At 36.5% G+C, this 18,177-nt stretch overlaps 2 protein-coding genes across 8 annotated transcripts in view; both read right to left on the bottom strand.

The window, feature by feature from the left end:
• MYO6 (myosin VI) overlaps nt 1-18,177 on the bottom strand; it is a 143,253-nt gene that overhangs the window by 122,301 nt on the left and 2,775 nt on the right. The gene's annotated exons all lie outside the window — the stretch shown is intronic.
• Nucleotides 15,022-17,667, bottom strand: LOC122238846 (26S proteasome complex subunit SEM1-like). Its single transcript, XM_042987610.1, has 2 exons — nt 17,649-17,667; nt 15,022-15,370 (listed from the first exon to the last, which is right to left on the bottom strand). The coding sequence occupies exons 1-2, from the start codon at nt 17,665-17,667 to the stop codon at nt 15,102-15,104; spliced, it is 288 nt and encodes a 95-aa protein (XP_042843544.1). The 3' UTR covers nt 15,022-15,101.

Genomic DNA, 18,177 nt, shown 5'->3' with positions numbered 1-18,177 from the left:
TACGGGGCTCAAATTCACAAACTGCAAGATCATGACCTGAGCCAAAGTCAGACGCTTAACCTAATGAGCCACTCAGGTGTCCCATATTTACTTTTCTTTATAAGAAGCAATAATGACAGAACCTAAGAATCATAAATCCCAGGGGCACAAATGAAATTTCCTAAATCAATTTACAGAGATGAAAATACATTTAATTTTCAAAGCCTTTCAAAAAAGAGAAGAGGAGTTAATTTCATTTTTGAAAAAATACACAGACATACATACAGGCATACAAAAAAAATACTAAACTATCATCTACCAAAATGCCAACAATAGTGATTATCTCTACATGGCAGAAATATGAAGAATGCTTACTCACCCATTTTGGTTACACAGATTTCCACAATGAATGAATAATTGTGTAGAAGGTTAAAATAGGATTGATTAATCCACAAGATATTCTATAAACTAGATTCAACAGAATTAACTTCTACTTCTAAATTTTGTAATGAGTAATGAATACATCATTTTAATAATTTTCAATAAATCTTAAGTCTCCACCACAGAATGTGTTCTATTCTTCAACTCCTCCATGACACATACAACGTGTTAATAATTATTGTACAAAAAACTGCATTTTTACATTTTGATCACCAAGAGTTTTCTCAGTATTTGGCAAAAAGTTTTACTTACACAGATTTAATATCAAAAAAGAGAAACAACTGAGCCACACAATTGAGTCATCTGGATACCTTTGAAAAAGTAGTGACATCTATGTCTCACCCTCCAAGATCACAGATATAAGGGTCTAGGCTGTGGCCCAGACATCAGGATTCTGAAAACAGCCCAAGAATGTATTTCTTCACTTCCAACAGTAACAAATGGATACTAAATCACTTTCATGTTGATACAGCAACTATTTGGAAAGTCACCCCAAATTCTCATTTATATTGCAGAGAATAAGGGAAATACTTCATCTTGTCTTATTCAATTGGGGGAATTTTTTTTTAATTTCTTTTTAATGTTTATTTTCTTTTGAAGGAGAGACAGAGCATAAGCAAGGGAGGGGCAGAGAGAGAGGGAGACACATAATCTGAAATGGGCTCCAGGCTCTCAGCTGTCAGCACAAAGCCGGATGCAGGGCTCTAACTCACGGACTGCGAGATCATGACCTGAGTCAAAGTTGGATGCTTAACCAACTGAGCCACCCAGGCACCACAGGAAATTTTTAATATTCAGGTTATAACTTTAATTAGCTGATTTCTTCCCTTAAATTTTATTTACAGAGTAATACATTGAGCATCTGGTATCCAAAAACAAACACTGCAGCTTTGATGAGGAGTAAGTACAGATAAACATATCCTCAGTTAAAACATATATTCATTTCTTCCCTTTTTGTTCATTAATCAGTTTCTTGCAGATATATACACACTTGAGCAGAGGCCAATAAAAGGGCCCTTTGCAGAATTCTTTTACAAGGAAAACTTCTGTAAAAAACAACATCACTAACTTATGTGTATGTGCCTCATAGTTTATGCTTTTATATATTTCTTGGGCAAAGCCATCTACACTATCCTTGTTAACAAGTCAAAGATTCTATAATCATGTTATTATCCATCAAGGTTCATCTAAATTGTCAATATGATATCAAAAAAAAAAAAAAAACCACCTCAGGAAAGACAAATCAATTAAAAGACATCTAACTTCCAGTTAGACAAATAATAGTCATTGGAAAATGTCTATAACACTAAAGGCATGGTGGGGGGAGGGGGAGTGCTGGTTTAGAAGTTCAAATACTAAATAGAGGATAACAGATACTTAACTCCATACTAATAAACAATATGAGAAAATTATTTTGGACACGTTTTCAAATAAGTTTCTCTTTATGGACTCTATGGCAATCTCTCTATGGCATCACTTTTTTTTTTATTAAAGTGTAGTAGATATGCAATATTATATTAGTTTCAGACATACCACACAGTCATTCAACATTTATATATATATATATATATATATATATATATATATATGTTATGAAGTCATCACAATAAATCTAGCTACCATCTGTCACCATACATATTACATATTATTAACTACATTTCCTATGCTATACATTGTATCCCCATATCTACCTTATTTTTGAATGTTTGGCAGGGTTTTTTGTTTTTATTTTATTTTTTTAATGTTTATTTATTTTTGAGAGACAAAGAGAGACAGAGTATGAGCGGGGGAGGAGCAGAGAGAAAGGGAGACACAGAATCCAAAGCAGGCTCCAGGCTCTGAGCTGTCAGCACAATCTGACGAGTAGCTTGAACTCACGAATCGCGAGATCATGACCACAGCCGAAGTCAGACATTCAACCAAGCCACCCAGGCACCCCACGAGTTTTTGTTTTTAATTCCAGTACATTTAACAGTGTTATGTTAGTTTAAAGTGTAATTCAACAATTCTATGTATTACTCAATGTTCATCAAGATAAATGTAATCTTAATCCCCCTCACCTATTTCACCCTTCCCCCCACCTACCTCGCCTCTGGTAACCATCTGTTTGGTCTATTTTATAACTGGAAGTCTACACTCCCTCTTGTAAAATAAAGAAAAATTCTTGTATTAAATTCATACAAAATAAACCAGATTAAAAATAGGTAACCTTAAAAATCCTAACAGTAAAATGTTTTGAAAGGCAACAACATGATTTCTGTAGTAAATTCATTAAAAAATAACTATATAATACTACTAATAACTATTATAGCTTCCAATTTATATCAGTATGTTTTTTTTATTTCACTAATTTTTTTGTATGTTCTATTTAGAATTTAAAACCTTCAGTGTCTCACTTAAAGACAGTCATACAACACTCAAGAATGACTTGAAGATGACTCAATAAAACTACTACAGCAGGCCACCTGGGTGGCTCAGTCGGTTAAGCGTCTGACTTTGGCTCAGGTCATGATCTCAATGTTCGTGAGTTCAAGAGGCAAGTCAGGCTCTGTGCTAACAGCTCAAGAGTCTAGACCCTGCTTCGGATTCTGTGACTCCCTCTCTCTCTACCCATCCCTCTCTCTCCTCTTTCAAAAAATAAATAAAAGATGCCTGTGGCTCAGTTGGTTATGTGTCCAACTTGGACTCAGGTCATTATCTCATGGTTCCTAAATTCAAGCCCCACATCGGGCTTTGCACTTACAGTTCAGAGCAAACTGCACTGACGGGTTCAGATTCTCTGTCTCCTTCCCTCTCTGCTCCTCCACTGTACGCACTCTCTGTCTCTTTCTCAAAAATAAATAAATAAACATTTTTTTTTAAGGAAAAAAAAATTTTAAAAAACCCACTACTGCAGCAAAAACAAAGGACAGGGATAGTCCAAACTGAAACGGCTCCTGTGGGAAGGGATATGAGAGCTTTTTATCTTTTATTTTAAATCATTCTGGGGAGCCTGGGTGGCTCAGTCAGTTAAGCAATGGACTTCAGCTCAGGTCATGATCTCACAGCTCGGGGTGGTTCAAGCCCCACATCAGGCTCTGTGCTGACATCTCAGAGCCTGGAGCCTGCTTCAGATTCTGTGTCTCCCTCTCCCTCTCTCTCTCAAAAATAAACATTAAAACAATTTTTTTTAATAAATCATTCTGATGCCATTAATGATATATAGAAGCAAAAGAGCAAAACTGAAAGAGAAGACAGGTGACCCTAGAATCTAATCCAACATACTTATACATATATTCAAAACATTTTTGCACTCTTTTAATATGTACTGAAACTTCCAAAAATACAGTATCTCATAAATTGAAAAACACTGTCTTTATATAGAACCCTACCAAAAGGTGTTCATCATTTTAGGAAAAAATACTACATAGCAATGCTGATCATGGTATTTGAGTCGCCCATTTAACATATGTGTATGTTAGTCTGATCTGCAGCAGCTGCATTCTTGACTATTCTACACATGGGTATTAGCATCGCACTACTTTATTCTATCCTACAGTACAGGAGAAGCTAAGTCTTCAAATACTGAAATACATGTATTAATATAGAAATCTATATTTAAATTTACATATTCATAATATACATATTATAATCTATTATTATGTACATAACTTACTATTACTTTCATGTTATGTCACTATGTTCATTTTTTATTTTACATATGTATATACATATATACATATGTGTATATATATTCACACATATACATATATCTAATTTCATTTCAGTGTGGTAAATGAGGTATCACAAATCAATTGTTTTGAAAAGGGGGCACCAAGTCTGACAGAATAGAGAATTTCTAGTATAACAGTAAAAGAGAATGGGACTGAGGCCAGAAAACTGACATTTTAAAGGAAGAATGAGGAACAAAGAGGGAGAAATAGAAAGGTAGAAAGTATCTTGGGAGAGAGAACTATGCCGAAGGAGAAAGAAGTCTCTATAAGAGCTCCACCAAATGGCTCAGAAGAGGCTGATAACAACTGAAAATAAACCAGAAGATTTGAAAATGGGAATGTCACTGGTAATCTCTGAACGGTTTCAGTATAGTAGTTGAGACAAATGATACTGCAGTGAGAAAACAAGTAAACAGAGGAAAAACAGAAAGAGCTAATAAGAGCATTCTCTTTCAAGAAGTTAGGATAAGGGAATGAGAAATAAGACAAAAGAACAAGGAGCATGGCAGGATCAAAAGGAGGAAGGGTTTTTGTTTGTTTCTGGGTTTTGTTAGTTAGGCTAGAAAAGACTTCTGAGAGGTTCATTCAAATTTACTAGATATCAAGGCCTGACTTTATTATATATGCCTAAATACAAGTTTTAAGAAATAATACTCTTTTACAAACTGAAATGTTTATAGATGATATTATATGATATCTTGGATTTGATTCAAAATAATCTGGAGGGGGAAGTAATTGTTATAGATCAAGAAAAGGTAAAATAAAATTAGCCCTAAATTGCTAACTGTTGAATCTGGGTCATGGATACATGGTGGTTCTTGGCTCTTCTTTTCTTAATATGCTTAAAACTTTCCACGATGATTTTTTTAAGAAAATTTTTTCTAAAATATGCTCAATTATTTTTCATTTTTATATATAACTGTGTGCTATTCCATTAAATGTCAAACAGATGATACTGATTTTTATCACAGCATATTTTAAGGTTTTTCTTAGGAATGAGTATACATTAATTGTTGATTTATCTCAATTTCTCAATTTTCCATGTGACCACAGCAATTTCATATTCAACTAGATGGAAAAAAGAGGTGAAAAATAGATGAAAGCTGATTCTAAGGCTCTGGGTCACAGAGTTCACAAATCTATCCCCTAAAGGAATTCTATTTGACAGTATCCATATTATACCATTTTTAAAAATGCTTATTTTCTAATCACAGCTTTATATGAAATGTGTTTGAAATTGCCTCTAAATTTATAAATTTTACAATACTGATAGAAAAAATGAATTCTGAACTAAGAGCCATAGGAATTACCTTTTCAGTGCTGCCTCTAATTTAACTGTATAACCTCATCAAGTCTCTTAACCTCTCTAAGCCTATTTCCTCAACTTTTTTTTTTAAATGTTTATTCATTTTTGAGAGAGAGACAGAGCGTGAGTGGGGGGGAGGAGCAGAGAGAGAGGGAGACAGAATATGACGCAGGCTCCAGGCTCTGAGCCGTCAGCACAGAGCCCAACGCGGGGCTCAAACTCACAAACAGTGAGATCATGACCTCACTGTCGGACGCCAAAGTCGGATGCTTAACCAACTAAGCGACCCAGGAGCCCCAGTTTCCTCAACTTCTTAACGAGGAATTGGAATTAAATTAACTCCAGAGTAATGTCCATTTCTAACTTTCTAGACTTCTACATGTCTGCCCTAGAGGAAACCTGAACACCTCCACAACCCAAGCAGACAATGATCTAGACCAGCATTTCTCCAAGTCAATGGACCCCTGAAAATCCCAGAGACTGTTACAGAGTCAACAAGGTCAAAACTATTTTCATAATAATACTAAGACACTTGCCTTTTTCAATGTAGTTACATTTACCCCAATTATGCAGAACCAATGATAAGTAAATCTACTACCACTTTAGCCAGAACCAGGACAGTGATCACTGCCCCCCCCCCCCCAGTAAAAGAATGCTGGTTTCACTTAGGTATACCTCTAAGCAATAAAATCTATTAATTTTAGTACATCTTGATCCTAAATACAACTTTTTAGCATTCTATATGATGAAATAGGAATTGCACATAAAGCATTTCTGCTGTAAGACAAAATATGATGGCTGCCTCAAGGAAAATTATTTGTCCAAACGTCTGAATTGTAATCTTCAGGAATTGGTTTTTTGGGTTTTTTTTTTATGGAATACCATTGTTACTGGTAAGACTGACTATCCTTGGTTATTCAAACTTGGGTTTTTGGCAAATTTGGGGTTTTGTTTGTTTTTGTTTGCTTATTTTTGTGTTTTCTGTGGGTTTGTTATTGTTGTTTTAAGTTTATTTATTTTGAGAGAGAGAGAGGGAAAGAAAGAATCCCAAGCAGGCTTTGCACTGTCAGCACAGAGCCTGATGCAGGCCTCAATACCATGAACCATGAGATCATGACCTGAACCAAAATCAAGAGTCGGATGTTTAACTGACTGAGTCACCCAGGCGCCCTGGGTTTTGTTTGTTTTTTTGAGTAAAGCCTGTCACTTCAGGGAAAGAGACTTACAATATCTGTTGACAATATTAAAATTCTGCTTTTCAAGCAGAATCTTGGAAAACTTGTATCTACCACCTTGAACATAATAGTTTATGCTGTTCAAGTTTAAATAGTTAAACAATTTTTCTGATAAAATCAAAATATAATTTTTTTGATATTACAAGATATTACAAGATCTACATAATTCAGCAAGACAGTGTGTTTCAAATGACCAATACATCAGGTTATAAAATCATGCATGGGTAAAAGATTCATTCATTCAGAGTGAAAAATACACCAACAGATTGTAATATAACAGAGTGCAAAAGTTCACTAGTATGGTTTAAGATTCCACTTTGAAACTTTAAGAAATTACCACCTGCTTAGTTTGGATGAAGGATCAAAGAATATACACAATTATCTAAAAAGGTTATGTTACTACTTCCTTTCTCAAGGATATATTTGGGTGAGGCCAGATTTTCTTCATAAACAGTTCAACCAAAAACAACATAATGCAGCAAAAACTGAATCCAGTTATCATCTATTAAATTAGACATTATAGAGATTTATAAAAAATATAAAATAGTGCCACTTTTTTCACAAATTTTTGTTTTGGATAACACTTATATTTTTTTTTGTTAATTTTTTTAAGTAATCTCTACAACCAACATGGGGCTTAAACCCACAACCCCAAGATCAAGAGTAGGATGCTCTATCAACTGAGCCAGCCAGGTACCCTGCAAATAGTTCTTTTTCATAAAATGTCATTTTCTGTTAACATGTATTTATTAAATATTATTTTTAAATGGGTTAAATAATTTAATTTCTAAATTTTAATTTCTAACACAGTAAATAATGACAGCTATAACCAAACAGATAACAAAATCTTTACAGAGTCCTCAATAATTATGAATCTTTAAAGAGTCCTAAAACCTGAGATCCACTATTCTACATAAAACTTTACCAAATCTTCTGCTAGGCTGCTCACATTCGCTACTGAGAGTAGGGGAGGATGAAAGAAGACACATATATATTATATAACCTTTGGTAAGTATTATAAAAGAGGTATAATTCCAAAAAGTAAATTTGGGAAAACGGTTTTAAAAGATTTAATTCAAACAGGTCATGAAAGACAGGTAAAACTGACTAAAGGTCAATCCATTCCAGACAAAGGTCTGTTTGAACAAGAGTAGGAAGGAGGGAGAATAAGGACATGTCTAGGAAATAGGCTAATGGGGCTAGAGCCTGGCACAGTGGCAGAAGTTTGACAAATGCTGCAGTGAGCCAAGAGATTAGGCCACGGACGGCTTCAATCCCACAATAAAAAGTTTGAACTCTAAAATGTATTAACAAAGGGCTAACTGGGACTCTTATTCGGCAAGAGACTATTACAATCAAATTTCTACTTTGAAATACAACCGTAATGGATATGCACAGGACAGACTGTACATTGAGGAAAAGGACCAAATTCAGGGAGACATGTATGGAAGAAAAAGTAATGAAGCTTGCATTCAGTCAGAGGGAGTAGAAAGTGAAGGATGGCCTTCTAGAAGCAAAACAGGGTTTGGCAAGTGAACGACTATGATAAGAGGGAAAGGGTGAGTTAAAGTGCTGAACTTCAGGGGTGCCTGGGTGCTCAGTTGGTTAAGTCCGGGTAAGTGATCATGATCTTATGGTTTGTGAGTTCGAGCCCTGCATCAGGCTCTGTGCCTGAGACTCACAGCTCAGAGTCTGGAGTCTGCTTCGGTTTCTGTGTCTCCCTCTCACGTTGCCCCTCCCTCGCTCGTGCTCTGTCTGTCTCTCTCAAAAATTAACATTTAAAAAAAATTTTTTTAAAGACTTAAACTGGAATAACGAGGTAATAGGACTGTCATAAGGGAAACAGAAGATCCAAGTTTCTCAGGGGAGGTGGATTTGATGGGAATTATGAAAATTTGAGGTGTCTTGTAGAGCATCAGTTCAGAAATGCTAGTCAAAATGATACAGAAAGAGATTCAGGGAAAATTTGCCCTAAAAATAAGAATTGGGACCATGGGATTAATATAATTATCAAAAATAAGAACAGGGGTGTCTGTGTGGCGCAGTCGGTTGAGCGTCCGACTTCAGGTCGTGATCTCATGGTTCGTGGGTCTGGGCCCCGCGTCGGGCTCTGTGCTGACAGCTCAGAACCTGGAGCCTGCTTCGGATTCTGTGTCTCCCTCTCTCTCTGTTCCTCCCCCACTCGCTCACACTCTGTCTCTCTCTCTCAAAAATAAAAATTACAAAAAATAATAATTAAAAAAAAAGAACAAAGTGAGTAGAGCAAAGTGCCAAATATGGGAGTTTATTGGACACAAACAGTAAAGGCACAGGCAGAGAAAATTAAGCAGTAAAAACAAAATAGGAAAAGTCAGAGTCTTCACAGAGGGCATGACCACAGAAGCTAAGAGAAAAAAATTCAAGGAAGATTAGTTGGTCAATAGCTGAAGAAGCTGGAAAAGAATAATGACCAAAATGAGGCCACTGGATCTATTAATTACTAGGTTACAGAGTAGTCTCTGTTGAGTTATAGGGACAGAACACAGATTACAATGAATCTGGGTTCATGGCCTCATTAGCATGGTATTAGGTACAGGAAATAAATATTTTATCCAGAGCTACATTAAAGTATGTTTTCCAAACAACAGTTTGTCTGCTTTTCAACTACAATAATTTTTTAATAAAACTATCTCTCTAAATTTAACTGTTATTTTCAGACAATTTACTTCAGGCCACACAAAACACTGATTTTACCTTTAAAGCAGAATACTATCATTTACCTAATAAATTTTATGACACACAAAGAATTTACAAAAAAAAAAAAGAATTTACTATTACATTATATACTGAACCTCAATCTACTGCTTAAAAGAATATTATTCTTAGTAGATAAGCCTACCAAAGGACATTTTAGTACAAATCCAAGAAACAGCATTTATTTAAGAAAAATCTCTATTACCCAATCCCTTTTTATTGGTAATATCAAACACAATATGAGACCAAATTTAATTTAAACATATTTATATGAAATGTGTATTTAGCCAGACCTATGTTTATACAACAATAATATGTGAAATATCCATATATATTAGTACAATCTAAAAAACAATCATTTGTTGAAAAAAGGATTCTTCCCCTTACAAAAGAAATCACTAATGGAATACTTTAAATAAATAAGAAACTTTCCCAGGATAATATGAAATTACAGTTCAATTCTTTATTTAACTTACACAAAACTTTACAGGAATACATTTGTTTAAAGCAAATTCATGAAGTATGTAATCAAAATGGGCAGTGAAAGGGTTTAAAAACTGTAAAGGTGGAGGGCACCTGGGTGGCTCAATCAGTTAAACCTCCAACTCTTGGTATCAGCTCAGGTCATCATCCCAGGGTGCTGGATGGAGCCCACATCAAGCTCCACACTGAGTATGGAGTCAGCTTGGTATGGAGTTATTCCATATGGAGGTATGGAGATATTCTCTCTCATTCTCTCTCTCTCTCTCTCTCTCTCTCTCTCTCTCTCTCTCTCTCCCTCCCACCTCCCTTCCCCTGTGTGGCTCTCCCTGGCTCGTGCTCTCTCTCTCTCTTAAAAAAAAAAAAAAAAAAAAAAAGGCAAACTTATCAGGAGAATGTATCTATGAGATGCAAAATTCTGACTGACATATTTTTTCTGGGCTCTAAAACATCTATAGTGAAATCTGTCATATGCTCAAACCCAGGCAATTCCCATCTTCCTTGCCCTCCCCACCTTCTCAATTTGCCATGGAATACCCAGTGACTAGTTCTACATTAAGCATTCATCTGTTTTCTCCATCATCTCGATGGCCAACACAAGATATAGTTTTGTTTGAAACCTCAAGCAAAAGGATTAAAAGATACATAAAATCATCTACTCTCATCTTCAAGCCAATAATGATGGACAGGAAGAGCAGAGAACTAATACATTCCTCCTCAAAACACATACACATGAATACACTTTGTTCTTCCTCAAAATACCAAAAGGATAACAAACAGCAAATCATGCCCACAAACCAAAACACAGTTGTTTCATCTAATTTTAGAAAAAAAATAACAAGGAACTGGAGAACAGTTCTCTCTGGAATAACTCAATCCTCAAATCAAGGAAATTCAAAGAGCACAACATGGAAAAACCAACAGCCTCAATTCTCCCCTTTGGGATACTAATTCTATCAGCCCAAATCAAAATAAATACTATGTTTTTAGAAGATCCCAAAAAAGTCTGAAATTTCTCTTTTTCAAAAAAGACAAAAAAAAAGCCCACTCACAGAGAAGATACCTAAATGTACCATTTCAAACACAGGTACTCTATGATTTACTCCAAACCTGTTTTATTTCTTTGTACCATATGCTTTTAAGACAAGCTTATAAACATATTTGTTTCTAAAAAAAAAAAAAAAAAAAAAAAAAAAAAAAAAAAAAAAGACCCAATTATAATTACACCCGGAAGTATCCTTTATTTAGTCTCATAACCAGGTGTTTCTTATTTGATTAATTTGCTCAGTCCTAGACTATACGGTTAGTTGTTCCTTTTCTGGAGGCTGTGAACAAGACCTAGTCTAACTGTACTTGAAACAAGTAGTCTCACGTAATGTGCAGATGTCTCACAAGATTTGTTTAATCTGAGTAAAATCTTGTACTTCTTTTCCCTGAAACCTTCAAAAGTAGAAAGAAAATATAAATATAATCTAATTGTTTTTGGTGGGCAGTACTGCTCATATACTAGGGACCTTCATACCATCTCTTTAAGAAGAGAAACCCGTTTTAGTAATCCTCAGGAATTTGTCCAAAATAAAAGACATGGATTTAAACTTGTACCCAGAATTCAGGTTAACTAGGTAAAACTAGCATTAACAAAAGACAGTTGAGTAACCCCAAACTGCAACAGATGTATACAGAAATTTAAAGTGTCTTTAAAAGGACTTGGGGAGGAAGGACAATTATTTCACAACAGCCTTACTTCTATGAACTGTTACTACATTATGCTATCAAGAGTTCTGGTCTTTTTGCTATCAAGAGTTCAGATGAACAGGAGGTAAAAGTTCCATAAGGCAAAGCCCTCTTCTTGACAAAAAAAAAAATTTTTTTTTAATTTTTTTTAACTTAGTCATTAAAAGATTTTTTTCAGGGGCATGTGGGTGGCTCAGTCAGTTAACCATCCGACTCTTGATTTTAGCTCAGGTCATGATCTCACAAGTTCATGAGTCCATGAGCCCTGTGCTGACAGAGAGTGCTTGGGATTCTCTCTCTCCCTCTCTCTCTACCCCTCCCCAACTCATGCATACTTTCCCAAAATAAATAAAATTTTTTTAAAGTAATTTTCTATGAAAAACATTTACTCTACCAAACCAAGACTACCTAATTTCAGAAACCTCATTAAAGCACAACAATATATTAATAAAAGGATTTTATGCCAATAGACCTAGGTTATGTTTCTCATTGGGTTATATGGATCATCAAAAGTTCCTAAGGGGAGCCTGGCTGGCTCAGTCGATACAGCATGCAACTCTTGATCTCTGGATAGTGAGTTCAAGCCTTATGTTGGGCATAGAAATTACTTTTAAAAAAAAATAAACCCTCCTAAAATAACTGTCCAATTAAATGAGAAAGCGAATGAACTATTTTCTAAGCATGTATAAGACAGGTAGTCTCAAGTATTTTTGAGATGTATCACAACTCTCAAAGTTATTTAAATTGTACCAAGGAAATGCTACAAATTCCCAAAGGTTCTAAGCAATGCCTTATTTATTCTCCACTTGCTGCAACAAACCCACAATCCATCCTTTGCTCTGTTCCAGCCCTGGGAGGATGAGCCTGCAGAGATCACCACCTAGGCTCCCCAGCTGGGTTCAAGCAATGCAAGCCAATGAACAAGACCGAAAAGAGGGAGGAGAGGTCAGGAACTTCCCCTCCCTCCCTCCCTGACAGTCAGGCCTGCCTTAAAGCCACAGTTCCCTGGGGCCCTCCTCCACAATTCCAGCTCTCAACTCTCAGCTCTGGTAATCTCTGGAGAATTAAGGGCTTCTCACCATTGCTATCCCCTGAGTGCTTCTTTCAAGCACCCCCACCCCACCCCACCAACCCCCCTCCACTTCTTGTTTGTTCTCTAACCTCGGTAATCTGTTCTTTTGTACCATCAAGGATAAAATCTCTTTCCTGCTAGGAGCTTGCCTGATGCAGTTAACAATATCAAGTCTGGTTAGTCCAAAATAGCACATTATCTAAAGAAATCCAATTTTAAAAGTTTAACAAGGTCTTAAGATATAACAAGGTCTTAATACAAGTAAGTACTACTTATTTGTAATATTGCTATTTCTATAATTGTTTAAAAATTAAATATAATCAGCTCACTTCCAAATGAAACTGGGTAAAAGCTGAAAAACTCATTGCAATTAAATTTAGGTGTGAAATTCAACACTGCACTGTCCTCCCAAGATAAATGCCTATAGACCACAAATAAGCTTAACAGGGGAAAAAAAATCGATGAAGGGATTCTGGTAACTGATATTTCACTTCCTTCTACCATACACTGTCTGGTTAATCCAAACAATTTTTTTTGTTGTTATTGTTAAAGCCCTCCCTAAGTACAAGATGAAGAAAAGTTTTAAACCAGTGGTTCTCAAATTTTGGTGTACAAGTAAATTCAACCAAGAAATTTGTCAAAATGCTAAGCCCAGGTTCCACCCACACCTTCCTGACAAGTGTTTCTACCAGTTCCCAGGTAATTCTGATGCACACCTAAATTTCAGAACTTCTTAAAACTGGCCAACTTCAAGATTCCACCCAAATCTCCAATACATTTTTTTCTCTTTGACTGAATATTTCACATTAAATATTGTCAAACAGGGGTGCCTGGGTGGCTCAGTCAGTTAAGCATCTGACTTCGGCTCAGGTGATGATCTTGCAGTTCATGGGTTCGAGCCCCGCGTCGGGCTCTGTGCTGACAGCCTGGAGCCTGGAGCCTACTTCAGATGCTGTGTCTCCGTCTCTCTCTACCTCTCCCCTACTCACTCTCTGTCTCTCAAAAATGAATAAACCTTAAAAAAAAATATTGCCAAACAAAAAAATTTTTAAAGCATAGTCACAATAATAATGCACACTAATTATATACCACTGTGAGATGTGTTTCACATGTATTATTATCTAATTTGGTTCTCACAAGAACCACACCAGGTAGGTAATATTGCCCCCATTTTACAGATAAGAAAACTGAAACCCAGAGAAACTAAGTAATCTGACCAAAGTAATGACCGGTAAAACTAGGATCACCTCTGGTCTGCCAGTCCCTCTTACCTATACACTGGACAAGCTAGTACTTGTACCTAAATGCAACTCTGGAGCCTCAGGACTGTCACAAAAAGGATTAAGCCTAAGGGCCAAGCAGTTAGACAATCAATAATCCTCCCTGTCCACTCCCTCCCCACAACAAGCTCTCCTGACTCCCCATCCCTCCTCACTCACCGAGGCCTTCCACTTACATGGTATGCTATCACATTGTGGTAGAACATCACAAATCTGTGTATATATCAGCACTCTTTCTACTCTTACCTACTGCATGCTAAGTATCTCCAAACTCCATTTCCACTGTGAGCCTGAGTAAATTTAACATCTCTGTGCCTCAGTTTCCCAGTCTATAAATTATGGGTCATAATACCAAGTGCACTAAGTAGTGATTAGCTGAGACAATGTACATAAAGTACTTGCTTGACATAGTATCTAACACATAGCAAAAGCAACAACTCAATAAACAATAGCTGCTAGTCCAACATATCAATCGTAGGTCCCATTTATTTTCTCCCAGCTTTGTTTCCTGAGACTGAGATAAAAAATGGAACATATGCTTACTTATCAGGAGTAGACGGGTAACAGTGTTATAACTCAGTGTTACAATGCCAGGCATAAAATATTTCAGAGTAAATGAGTCTTTGAGTAGCCATCAAATTGTACTACTTGACAACTATTTCCCAACTTTAGGGTCAGGCCTGTTGATTACACACTAGTATGAAGAGTCTATAATTAACTTAATTCAAAACAACAATAAAATGTCACTCAGCACAGGGACTTGGTGTTAATTTATCACTGTATCACCAACACTTAGAACAGTGCCTGGCTCATAGCAGACACTCAAATATCTGTTAAGTGAACAAAGGCCTAAAGGTACCAATGCAGACACACCTTAGCTCATTAGTGAATCTTTACAAAAAAACAAGCATAATTATCAAACCAGTATCAATGTGGCAAGTAATAAAAGTTATTTTCAAAATTCCCCCAGAATATTTTTCTCCTTTTTTTTAAGATGTGATACAAACACACACAAAAATCCAAGCAGGTAATGAAATAAACATATTTTTGTAAGTGTTCCATCCTGGGTTCTGTGTCCTAGAATTTAGTAGACAGTTCAAGTTTAGGTTGCTTCAACACTTCTGGATGCTACAAGGTCTCCATCTTATAACCATGTTTGTCTAGTTCAGGTTGTAACTGATTGGAGAAGTCATCCTCTACACTGTCATCATCCCAATTATCCTCCGAGACATGTGCATCTGAATCTTCGTCTTCACCTAAACCAGCCCACTCTTCCGCAGGGAACTCCTTGAACTCCTCATCCTCCTCCAAGAGACCCAAGCCTACAAGCTGCTTTTTCTCTGACACTGCGACCCTCCCCACGAAAAATCTCTCAGGCCCGGAAGAAAGTTGGAACTCTCACACTTCCTCACCGAAGCCACCCAAGCTGCTGCTGCATCTGAAGCCGGCCTTACCATAGAACTCTCCTTTCTTTCTTAAAACAGATGTGTGTCCTTTAAAAACTCTCCAACTAGAAAAGTTAATTACTAACCTCAGCTCCATGTGCTTGCTATGGCAACACATATACTAACCTCAGCTCCATTAATCTACTAAAAATGCTGGGGCGCCTGGGTGGCTCAGTCGGTTAAGCGGCCGACTTCGGCTCAGGTCACGATCTCACGGTCTGTGAGTTCGAGCCCCGCGTCGGGCTCTGTGCTGACAGCTCAGAGCCTGGAGCCTGTTTTGGATTCTGTGTCTCCCTCTCTCTCTGCCCCTCCCCCGTTCATGCTCTCTCTCTGTCTCAAAAATAAATAAACGTTAAAAAAAAAAAAATGTTAAAGTAGTTCCATAATAATGCATCATGCTCATCTCCTGCTTTATATGAAGAAAAAAAAAAAAAAAAACAAACCTAGTAACCATTTAACAATTATCACTTTAGTGATGCTGACTTTTCAGAATTTCTGGAACCATTCAAACTGAAGCCACAAAATGAAGTCACCACTAAGAGGCTGACACCAACTAACACCTAAGAGATAAGAGAACTGTGATCTACTATGGGAATACACAGACAGAAGTTCCATTCTCAGCTATTCTTCTAGGCAGCCACCTATGTATCCTTCAACAAGTGCTTAATTTTTTTGTCCCCACTTTCTCATCTGCAGAGTAGGAGTAAGTTTATCATATCTACTTCAACAAGTTGTTTTAAGGACCAAATGTACACAAAATGATTTCCAAAACAATAAAGTGCCATACAAATGTAAGTTGTTAAATTTGATATAAACTTCAACAGATTTTAAATGGATGTTTCTATTTACCTTTCTTTTTATGTCTCTGCCACTCTTTGTATTTGCTAGATCCAAAGATCTGCCAGTACGCAGAAGAAACAGTTTCTGCCTAGCCAGGTTTCAAATATACTAGGCCCTCAGTAAATATTTGTTGAAAAGATGTTCATCCAGGGGCGCCTGGGTGGCTCAGTTGGTTAGGCATCTGACTTCAGCTTAGGTCATGAACTCACAGGTTTGTAAGTTCAGGCCCCACATTGGGCTCTGTGCTGACAGCTCAGAGCCTGGAGCCTGCTTTGGATTCTGTGTCTCCCTCTCTCTGTGTTCCTCCCCCACTCACACTCCATCTCTCTCTCTCAAAAATAAATAAAGATTAAAAAAAAAAAAGATATTCATTCACATATAAATTTTAAAATTCTGCTATATGCAATACCATATCTTGTAAAGGTTAAGTAGCAGGTTACTTTCAAATAAAATAACAAGTGACGTAACTTATATAAAAGATGCCTGTGGTTTTCTCAAAAGCACCACCTTCCTTTGTGCACATTACTCAGCCTAGATATAAATATTCACCTATGTGAATATCACCCAAAGAATGTACTTCAATATTGTGGTTTCACTGGAGTTATGCTTTCTGCATTGAAAAAGACTTCCCTTCTCTTTAACACTAGCAAGATTTCTGAAGATGCCAGATTTTTTCTTCCAGTTTTACATTCTATGCTTCAGCATTTACAGGGAGAACTTTTGGTGGACTAGTGGTCACTTCTCAAACTACCAGGTCATTCTTACACTAAATAAGAAAAAAAGTTTAGGGGTGCCTGGGTGGCTCAGTCGGTTGAGCATCCGACTTTGACTCAGGTCATCATCTTGCGGTTCGGGAGTTTGAGCCCCGCGTCGGGCTCTGTGCTCACAGCTCAGAGCCTGGAGCCTGCTTCAGATTCTGTGTCCCCCTCTCTCTCCACCCTACCCCTGCTTGTGCTCTGTCTCTCTCTTTCAAAAATGAATGAAACTTTTTTTTTAAGTTTATTTTTGAAAACCAAACATGCAAAAATATTCCAACACTTACATTTTAAGATTATTAATAATGAATAGTCCACTAAATTTGTCAAATAAAAGCATAACTGTTTTAAATGGTAAACTTCCTGGGTCCTCTGAATATTATATAATGCCTCAAAAATCGAATTTAAGCTTATTTAATGTTAGTTCTTGATTATCCACACACACACACACACACACACACACACACACACGGAGATGTGTTACAGATCATCCATTAATAATTTATATTAAGCCCTTGGATGATGGTTTTGTATTTACTGTTGAATATTAGTATCCTTGAGATGCAAAATTCCTAATAGTTCAAACCAAATAATGAAATATCTGTAAACACAGTCACCCAACTCAGCTGTCCTACCATTTTTCTTCTTTCTCATTTACCCAAATACAACTACATTCTTCTGTTGAAAGAACTCCTACTTTGCTACAAAAGATGGACTTTGCGTGCTCATTTTTGTCCTTTATATCTATTATAGTTTAAAGGACATTCCTGAAATAAACACAGGCCATAAAAAAATCGTCCTAACAGTACAGGTGACAATTTAATAATAATTTGAAAACAAGCCCCCAACACCAGGATTACACAGTTAATATCTGAAAGATAGCTACTGTATTTATGGGCAATGATCTTTCTCATTTGAAGAAAATATAAAGTTTTATCCTAAACAGGAACACTATACTATTCATTTTATAGACAATGAAAACCAGTGTTATTAATTCTAATTCCTATGAACCCATCAAAATAAAAAGTGCACAGTATGCATAATATTCTAGAATTTACATCAGAAATGATAAAGTGGGGTGCCTGGGTGGCTCCACTGGTTGAGTGACTCTTGATTTCAGCTCGGGTCATGATCCCACGATTGTGGGATCGAGCTGCATGTCAG

The sequence above is a fragment of the Panthera tigris genome, chromosome B2 (assembly GCF_018350195.1).
Source record: "Panthera tigris isolate Pti1 chromosome B2, P.tigris_Pti1_mat1.1, whole genome shotgun sequence".
NCBI lineage: Eukaryota > Metazoa > Chordata > Mammalia > Carnivora > Felidae > Panthera > Panthera tigris.
The sequence above is the reverse complement of the archived record's forward strand: the minus strand, read 5'-3'. Positions and strand labels throughout refer to the sequence as shown.